At 37.3% G+C, this 10,730-nt stretch overlaps 1 protein-coding gene across 4 annotated transcripts in view; it reads right to left on the bottom strand.

Moving 5' to 3' along the window:
• The window catches only part of PNPLA8 (patatin like domain 8, phospholipase A2), a 61,721-nt gene that overhangs the window by 32,361 nt on the left and 18,630 nt on the right, over positions 1 to 10,730 (bottom strand). For all 4 annotated transcript variants that reach the window (XM_007455338.1, XM_007455339.1, XM_007455340.1 and 1 more), the window contains one exon: positions 8,457 to 8,608. In XM_007455338.1, coding sequence (XP_007455400.1) covers positions 8,457 to 8,608 — 152 coding nt within the window. The remainder of the gene's footprint in view (positions 1 to 8,456; positions 8,609 to 10,730) is intronic.

The raw sequence follows: 10,730 nt of genomic DNA, 5'->3' as shown, positions 1-10,730 counted from the left end.
GGATTAGAAGGGCGGTCAGAGAAGAAAAGATGGCTTATGAGGACAATACACTGTGAATTCAATGTATTTTTAATGTGAGACATGAAGAATTAAATATCATGCTAGATAAAACATATTTAATAGTGTGCCCTCCATTATCTTATGAAAAGGAAATAAAACATGCACATGTATATATTCAAACAGAAAAAATATTTGAAGAAATAAATCAAAATAGTAAAAATAACCTTGGAATTGTGAACTATGATTGTTTCGTTTGGTTTGTTTTTCTTTATATTTTTCTCTTTTTTTTCTCCCAAGTTTCACTTGTATAAGCCAGAAGGGAACTATTTTAAAATGCAGTATTTATAAATTAATTCAGGACAAATTTAAAAATAAATATTATTGCTAGGTTGACTCTACATGCCTAACACTCTACCAGGCTGTCATAGACAAAAGAAATGTTAAGATACGGGTTCTTTTCTCACGAGCCTTCTTACCTTACTCCTTTCAATACCAATTTCCCATTCTGGCTGCTTTCTCACAGTCCCCTAAACCGAGGTTTCCCAACAGCAACACCACTGGCATTTTGGGCCAGGTAATCTTTTGTTGTAGGGACTGTCCTAGGCATTGGAGGATATTTAGCACAACTGTCCTCTCCTCACTAAATGTAAGTAGCAATCCTCCAATTGTCACAACTAAAAATGTCTCCAGACACAGGCAAATATTCTCTAGAGGGCAAAATCACCTCCAGTGGAGAATCACTGATCTAACCCCACCTTCATCCTAACCAGCCTCTAGATTTTCCCAAATTATCTTCATTCTAATTTCCTCCCTGTATGACTAATAAAACCCCTACTCTATGAAATCAAGTATTACTTATTGATCACAGATCCTCTTTCACGATATAGCTCCCTCACTCTAAACAGACATTTGAATGTTCTTCCATGTTCTTATTTCAGATCTCTTCTCAACAGCACTGTTACTCTCTATCCCTTTACTTTGCTTTACACTTTTTCATAGCACCGATTACTACTCAATAATACATTTTTGTTTTTCTAGTTGTTGTCTCTTAAGGGAAGAGCAGAGATGGCAGGGAACTGGAACACAAGCTAGAAATTTTAGGGGGAAAGGTTCATGAAATGAAGCCAAAGCATCTGACCAACAAATAAGGAACAAGACGAACTAAGACCAAATAGGAAGCATGGATGGATTGCGATTAGTAAGAAGGGAGCCTAATGGTAAAATTATCTCCTTCTGAGCTTGGCACCTGTGAGAAGATGTAGGGAGTAAGGAAGCTACTGCCATAGGCTCCTTTTCTAACACTCACTTTATTACTAGTTGACTGATACATATGGGTAAGATAAACACAATAAAAGAAAACTAGTATTACAGAACTCTGCCAAGATTTTAAGAGAATCACGGTTGATAAACTGTCCTAAACTACCAAAAACATCTGAAAAGACCAAACTAAAAAAAAATACTAGGTCACATTAAAATCAGAGGAAGGGGATTTGCTCATGGCTCCTCATGGTTACAGATCCAGAAATGTAATTCTCTTCTGATCCAGAAGAAACCTATCTTAGCTGGAAAAATAACTGAGAGTCTGCTCGTTTTAGGACAACAGTATCCGTGTGACTGACAGGGTCTTGGTGCTCTGGCCGGGTATCAGGCCTGTGCCTCTGAGGTGGGAGAGCCGAGTTCAGGACATTGGTCGGCCGGAGACCTCACGGCTCCATGTAATATCAAATGGTGAAAGCTCTCCCAGAGAGCTCCATCTGAATGCTAAGACCCACCTCCATGTAACAACCAGCAAGCTACAGTGCTGGACACCCTACGCCAAACAACTACAAGACAGGAACACAACACCACCCATTAGCAGAGAGGCTGCCTAAAATCATAATAAGGTCACAGACACCCCAAAACACACCACTGGATGCAGTCCTGCCCAGCAGAAAGACAAGACCCAGACATATCCAGCAGAACACAGGCACCAGTCCCCTCCACCAGTAAGCCTACACAAGCCACTGAACCAACCTTAGCCACTTGGGGGCAGACACCAAAAACAACAGGAACTACGAACCTGCAGCCTGCGAAAAGGGGACCACAAACGCAGAAAGTTAAGCAAAATGAAAAGACACAGAAACACACAGCAGATGAAGGAGCAAGGTAAAAACAAACCAGACCAAACAAATGAAGAGGAAATAGGCAGTCTATCTGAAAAAGAATTCAGAGTAATGATAGTAAAGATGATCCAAAATCTTGGAAATAGAATGGAGAAAATACAAGAAACGTATAACAAGGACACAGAAGAACTAAAAGAGCAAACAATGATGAACAACACAATAAATGAAACTAAAAATTCTCTAGAAGGAATCAATAGCAGGATAACTGAGGCAGAAGAAGAGATAAGTGACCTGGAAGAAAAAATAGTGGAAACAACTACTGCAGGGAAGAATAAAGGAAAAAGAATGAAAAGAATTGAGAACAGTCTTAGAGACCTCTGGGAAAACATTAAACCCACCAACATTCGAATTATAGGGGTCCAAGAAGAAGAAGAGAAAAAGCAAGGGGCTGAGAAAATATCTGAAGAGAGTTGAAAACATCCTTAATATGGGAAAGGAAACAGTCTATCAAGTCCAGGAAGCACAGAGAGTCCCACAGAGGAAAGATCCAAGGAGAAACACGCCAAGACACATATTAATCAAACTAATAAAAATTAAATACAAAGAAAAAATATTAAAAGCAGCAAGTGAAAAATACCAAATAACATACAAAGGAATCCCCATAAGGTTAACAGCTGACTTTCAGCAGAAACTCTGAAAGCCAGAAGGGAGTGGCAGGACATATTTAAAGTGATGAAAGGGAAAAACCTACAACCAAGATTACTCTACCCAGCAAAGATCTCACTGAGATTTGATGGAGAAATTAAAACCTTTACAGACAAGCAAAAGCTAAGAGAATTCAGCACCACCAAACCAGCTTTACAACAAATGCTAAAGGAACTTCTCTAGGCAGGAAATAAAAGAGAAGGAAGAGACCTACAATAACAAACCCCAAACAATTAAGAAAATGGTAATAGGAATACACATATCGATAACTACCTTAAATGTAAATGGATTAAATGCTCCAAACAAAAGACACAGACTGGCTGAATGGATACAAAAACAAGACCCATATATATGCTGTCTACAAGAGACCCACTTCAGACCTAGGGACAGATACACACTGAGAGTGAGGGATGGAAAAAGATATTCCATGCAAATGGAAATCAAAAGAAAGCTGGAGCAGGAATTCTCCTATCAGACAAAATAGACTTTAAAATAAAGACTATAACAAGAGACAAAGAAGAACACTACATAATGATCAAGGGATCAAACCAAGAAGAAGATATAACAATTGTTAAGTATTTATGCACCAAACATAGAAGCACCTCAATACAGCCATAAAAGGGGAAATCGACAGTAACACAATCATGGTAGGGGACTTTAACAACCCACTTTCACCAATGGACAGATCGTCCAAAATGAAAATAAATAAGGAAACACAAGCTTTAAATGATACATTAAACAAGATGGACTTAATGGATATTTATAGGACATTCCACCCAAAACAACAGAATACACTTTCTTCTCAAGCACTCACGGAACATTCTCCAGGATAGATCATATCTTGGGTCACAAATCGAGCTGTGGTAAATTTAGGAAAACTGAAATCGTATCAAGTATCTTTTCTGACCACAACGCTATGAGACTAGATATCAATTACAGGAAAAAAATCTGTAAAAAGTACAAACACATGGAGGCTAAAAAATACACTACTAAATAACCAAGAGATCACTGAAGAAATCAAAGAGGAAATCAAAAAATACCCAGAAACAAATGACAGTGAAAACACGACAACCCAAAACCTATGGGATACAGCAAAAGCAGTTCTAAGAGGGAAGTTTAGAGCAATACAATCCCACCTCAGGAAACAAGAAACATCTAAAATAAACAACCTAACCTTACGGTTAAAGCAATTAGACAAAGAAGAACAAAAACACCCCAAAATTAGCAGAAGGAAAGAAATTATAAAAATCAGATCAGAAATAAATGAAAAAGAAATGAAGGAAACAATAGCAAAGATCAATCAAACTAAAAGCTGGTTCTTTGAGAAGATGAACAAAATAGATAAACCATTAGCCAGACTCATCAAGAGAAAAAGGGAGAAGACTCAAATCAATAGAATCAGAAATGAGAAAGGAGAAGGAACAACTGACACTGCAGAAACAAAGGATCATGAGAGGACATCTTCCAGGATCTTCCAGGACAACCTGGAAGAAATGGACAAATTCTTAGAAATGCACAACCTTCTGAGACTGAACCAGGAAGAATAGAAAATATGAACAGACCAATCACAAGCACTGAAATGTGATTTAAAATCTTGCAACAAACAAAAGCCCAGGACCAGATGGCTTCACAGGCGAATTCTATCAAACATTTAGAGAAGAGCTAACACCTATCCTTCTCAAACTCTTCCAAAATGCAGCAGAGGGAGGAACAATCCCAAACTCATTCAACGAGGCCCCCATCACACTGATACCAAAAGCAGACAAAGATGTCACAAAGAAAGAAAACTACAGGCCAATATCACTGATGAACATAGATGCAAAAATCCTCAACAAACCACTAGCAAACAGAACCCAGCAGCACATTAAAGGGGTCATACACCATGATCAGGTGGGGTTTATCCCAGAAATGCAAGGATTCTTCAATATACACAAATCAATGTGATAAACCATATTAACAAACTGAAGGAGAAAGAACATATGATCATCTCAATAGATGCAGAAAAAGCTTTTGACAAAATTCAACACCCATTTATGATAAAAAACCTCCAGAAAGTAGGCTTAGAGGGAACTTACCTCAACATAATAAAGACCATATATGACAAACTCACAGCCAACATCGTTCTCAATGGTGAAAAACTGAAACCATTTCCTCTAAGATCAGGAACAAGACAAGGTTGTCCACTCTCACCACTATTATTCAACATAGTTTTGGAAGTCCTAGCCACGGCAATCAGAGAAGAAAGAGAAATAAAAGGAATACAAATTGGAAAAGAAGAAGTAAAACTGTCACTGTTTGCAGATGACATGATATTATACATAGAGAATCCTAAAGATGCTACCAGAAAACTACTAGAGCTATTCAACAAATCTGGTAAAGTAGCAGGATACAAAATTAATGCACAGAAATCTCTTGCATTCCTACACACTAATGATGAAAAATCTGATAGAAATTAAGGAAACACTCCCATTTGCCACCAACAAAAAGAATAAAATACGTAGGAATAAACCTACCTAGGAGACAAAAGACCTGTACGCAGAAAACTATAAGACACTGATGAAAAAATTAAAGATAATACCAACAGATGGAGAGATACACCATGTTCTTGGATTGGAAGAATCAACATTGTGAACATGACTCTACTACCTAAAGCAATGTACAGATTCAATGCAATCCCTATCAAACTACCACTGGCATTTTCCACAGAACTAGAACAAAAAAATTCACAGTTTGTATGGAAACAAAAAAGACCCCAGAGAGCCAAAGCAATACTGGGAAAGAAAAACGGAGCTGGAGGAATCAGGCTCCTGGACTTCAGACTATACTACAAAGCTACAGTAATCAAGACAGTATGGTGCTGGTACAAAAACAGAAAGATCAATGGAACAGGATAGAAAGCCCAGAGATAAACCCACCATAAAAATACGGTCACTTTACTTTTGATAAAGGAGACAAGAATACATAATGGAGAAAAGACAGCCTCTTCAATAAGTGGTGCTGGGAAAACTGGACAGCTACACGTAAAAGAATGAAATTAGAACACTCCCTAACACCATACACAAAAATAAACTCAAAATGGATTAAGGACCTAAATGTAAGGCCAGACACTATCAAACTCTTAGAGGAAAACATAGGCAGAACACTCTATGACATAAATCACAGCAAGATCCTTTTTGACCCACCTCCTAAAGAAATGGAAATGAAAACAAAAATAAACAAATGGGACCTAATGAAACTTAAAAGCTTTTGCACAGAAAAGGAAACCATAAACAAGAGGAAAAGACAACCCTCAGTATGGGAGAAAATATTTGCAAATGAAGCAACTGACAAAGGATCAAAATTTACAAGCAGCTCATACAGCTCAATATCAAAATAACAAAAAACCCAATCCAAATATGGGCAGAAGACCTAAATAGACATTTCTCCAAAGAAGATATACAGATTGCCAACAAACACATGAAAGGATGCTCAACATCACTAATCATCAGAGAAATGCAAATCCAACCTATAATAAGGTATCACCACATACCAGTCAGAGTGGCCATCATCAAAAACTCTACAAACAATAAATGCTGGAGAGGGTGTGGAGGAAAGGTAACCCTCTGGCACTGTTGGTGGGAATGTAAATAGATACAGCCACTATGGAGAACAGTATTGAGGTTCCTTGACAAACTATAAATAGAACTACCATATGACCTAGCAGTCCCACTACTGGGCATATACCCTGAGAAAACCATAATTCAAAGAGTCATGCACCACAATGTTCATTACAGCACTATTTACAATAGCCAGGACATGGAAGCAACCTAAGGGCCCATTGACAGATGAATGGATAAAGAAGATGTGGCACATATGTACAATGGAGTATTACTCAGCCATAAAAAGAAACGAAATTGAGTTATTTGTAGTGAGGTGGATGGACCTAGAGTCTGTCATACAGAATGAAATAAGTCAGAAAGAGAAAAACAAATACCGTATGCTAACACATATATATGGAATGTAAAAAAAAAAAAAAAAAAGGTTCTGAAGAACGTAGGGGCAGGACGCGAATAAAGACGCAGCTGTAAATAATGGACTTGAGGACACAGGGAGGGGGAAGCGTAAGCTGGGATGAAGTGACAGAGTGGCATGGACATATATACACTACCATATGTAAAACAGACAGCTAGTGGGAAGCAGCCGCATAGCACAGGGAGATCAGCTTGGTGCTTTGTGACCACCTAGACGGGTGGGATAGGGAGGGTGGCCGGGAGACAGAAGAGGGTGGAGATATGGGGATGTATGTATATGTATAGCTGATTCACTGTTATACAGCAGAAGCTAACACACCATTGTAAAGCAATTATACTCCAATAAAGGTGTTAAGAAAAAAAAAATCAAAGGAAATTCAGGTATATGTTCAAAATAAGTTCTTAGATTTATAAATTAGTAAATTAAGAAAAACGATTTCATGTTTTATTTTAAAAATTTGACTTTATAATGATATAAATACACTGAATCAGCTTAAAAAATTCCTACAACTGAACTAGATGTATATACTTTTTTGAAGTGTAATTGCCTATGACACTGTGTTAGTTTCATGTGTACAACATAAGGATTCAACATTTGTATGCATTGCAAAATGATCAGTCCAATAAGCCTATCAACCATCTATCACTATAAGTCATAAAATTTGTTTTCCTGTCATGACAACATTCAAGATTTACTTTTTTAAGCAACTTTCAAATTTGCAATATAATATTATTGACTATAGTCCCTATGCTGTACATTACATCTACATGACTTACTTATTTTATAACTGGAAACTTCTACCTTTTGACCCCCTTCCCCATTCTGCCCACCCTCCAATCCCCCTTCCAACTGAAAACCACCAATCTGTTCTCTGTATCTTTGAGTTTTGTCTTGTTTTGTTTGCTTTGTTTCTTAGATTCCACATATGAGTGAAATCATATGGTATTTGTCTTTCACTGTCTGACTTATTTCACTTGGCACAATAACCTCAAGTTCCACCCATGCTGTTGCAAATGGCAAGATTTCATTCTTTTTTATGGCTGAGTATTATTCCTGTGTGTGTAGTACCTATATGTGTATGTGTGTATACTTATCCCTCACATATTCTTTATCCATCACATATTTATCCATGCATCCATCAGTGGACACACATTGTTTCTATATCTCGGTTATTGTAAATAATGCTGCAATACACTAGAGGTACATATATCTTTTCAAATAGTGTTTTGTTTTCTCTGGATAAATACCCAGAAGTGAAATGGTTGGATAATGTGGTAGTTCTATTTTTAATATTTAGAATCTATAGTTTTAAAAAATCATTTTTTCTAACAGACTCACAGACATACAGAACAGTCTTGCAGTTGCCAAGGGGGAGGGGGCTGGGGGAGGATGGAGTGGGAGGTTGGGGTTGGCAGATGTAAGCTATTATATATAAAATGGATAAACAACAAGGTCCTACTGTATAGCACAGAGAACTATATTCAATATCTTTGATAAACCATAATGGAAAAGAATATATAAAAAAAGAATATGTGTATAACTGAATCACTTTGCTCTTCAACAGAAATTAACGCAACATTGCAAATCAAGTATACTTCGATAAAAAAAAATTTTTTTAAATCATTTTTCTAGTCTTACCTTGTTCCTCCACCATCAATTGTGAGAATCCGGATTCCTCTTCCTTTCACTGGATCCACGTAGCCAATTAAGGCCAAAATTTCTCTAACTGCAGCCTGAAGAGTTTCATCCTTAACTTGTCTCAATCGTAGTAAATATGGAATCATTTTTTCCTATATTGAGAGAAAAGGTATTTTGTTGCTTTTGTCAAATCAAGAGTGAAGATGTAAGATTATTTTTAACCAACACATACAGATCATTCACAGGATAATATCTTTATGATCTCAGAACAGGCAAAGATTTCTTAAATAGGACACAAAGTGCTAACCATAAACGAAAATATTTATAAACTGGACTATATTAAAATTAAGAATATCTACTCATTGGGACTTCCCTGGCAATCCAGTGGTTAAGACTCCGCGCTTCCACTGCAGGGGGCATAGGTTCCATCACTAGTCAGGGAACCAAGATACCGCATGCTGTGCAATGAGGCCAGGAAAAAAAAAAAAAGAATATCTACTTGTCAAAAATGATTAGAAAGAGTGAAAAGGTAACCCACAGCCTGGGAAAATGTATTTATCAGACATGTGTACATATATATATATATATATATATATATATATATATATATATATATATAATATATATATAATAATATATACATACGTTACAATACATATAAAAAGACTTACATCCATAATATATAAAGAAATTCAACAAATCAGTAAGAAAAAGCTGGTCAACCCAATAGAAAAACGAGCAAGACCTGGAATAGGCACTTCATGAGGGCAGTATACAAAAGGCCAGTAAACACTGGAAAGTTGCTGAACTGCATAGTTACCAAAGAAAAACAAATGAAAGCCACAATTTAACATCACTGAACATCTAAAAAAAATGGCTAAAATAAAAAAAATAAAACATTGGAGAGGAAATAACACAACCAGGAGACTCATACAGTTCTGGTGAAAGTATCAACTGGTATAAGCACTTTGTAAAAACATTTGGCAGTATGCACTAAAGATGAGAATAGGCATACTCTGTAACCAGGACTACTACTCCTTGGTATATATTCCAAAGAAATGAAGACTTAGGTTTTCCAAAAGATACATCTGAGAAGCACTATTCCTAAATATTCCCAAACTGGAAACTATCCAAATGTCCATCAGTAGTAAAATGCATAAATACATTGCACTATATTCATACAATAGAACACATAACAAGAAGAATGAATGTTCCTTAACTACACCCATCAATATAGAAGGTTCTCACAAACATCACGTCGAGTGGGGGAAAAAAAAAACATAAAAGAGCACATGTTGTATCGTTCCATTTATATAACACACAGGAAGAGGTACAACTAACGTACACTGCTAGAAAATTGGTCAATCTTTTTAAAGTTAATGACTGGAAGGGGGCATAAAGGGGTTTTTGGAGTGCTTTGGGTAACATTCTGTTTCCCAGTTGGGTGGTTGTTATACAGATGTGTTCAATTTTTGAAAATTCATGGAGCTGTATACTTATGGTATGCATATTTTCTTTTTTTTCAAATGTTTATTTATTTTATTTTGGCTGTGTTGGGTCTTCATTGCTGCATGCGGGTTTTTCTCTGGTTGCAGCAAGCAGGGGCTACTTTTCATTGCGGTGTGCGGGCTTCTCATTGCTATGGCTTCTCTTGTTGCGGAGCGCAGACTTTAGGTGTGCGGGCTTCAGTAGTTATGGCACATGGGCTCAATAGTTGTAGCACGTGGGCTCAGTAGTCGTGGCTCGTGGGCTCTAGAGCGCAGGCTCAGTAGTTGTGGCACACGGGCTTAGTTGCTCCGCAGCATGTGGGATCTTCCTGGACCAGGGCTCGAACCCATGTCCCCTGTATTTGCGGGCGATTCTTAACCACTGCGCCACCAGGGAAGCCCTATATTTTCTACATATAATGTTTTTAAAAAAATTTTAAAAGAAAAGAAACATGAATCAGCTTGAAGGGACTCCTACTAGTCAAAGTTAAGAAAAATTCAGCATTTAGAAAAAAGGGAGGTGGGGAAAGATTACAGAAACACAATTTATGAAAAACTATGAGGGCATAATGATAATAAAAAGAAAAAAAGAAAAATATGCCAAAAATTCATCTCACCGTTGAGGCAGGTTTTAAAACAACTCTTGAAGTTGGAGGTGTGAGGAGATGCAGAGTTTGCATCTCCCCACAACTAGAGCACCTGCCAGACACTGGTGGGGGACCCCAACGCCCAAGGAGATGGGGAGAACCCCCAAGCCAACAAGTAGGATGTGGAGGGACTGAGGCGG

This window comes from Lipotes vexillifer, unplaced genomic scaffold (genome assembly GCF_000442215.2).
Source record: "Lipotes vexillifer unplaced genomic scaffold, Lipotes_vexillifer_v1.1 scaffold234, whole genome shotgun sequence".
Taxonomy (NCBI): Eukaryota; Metazoa; Chordata; class Mammalia; order Artiodactyla; family Lipotidae; genus Lipotes; species Lipotes vexillifer.
The sequence above is the reverse complement of the archived record's forward strand: the minus strand, read 5'-3'. Positions and strand labels throughout refer to the sequence as shown.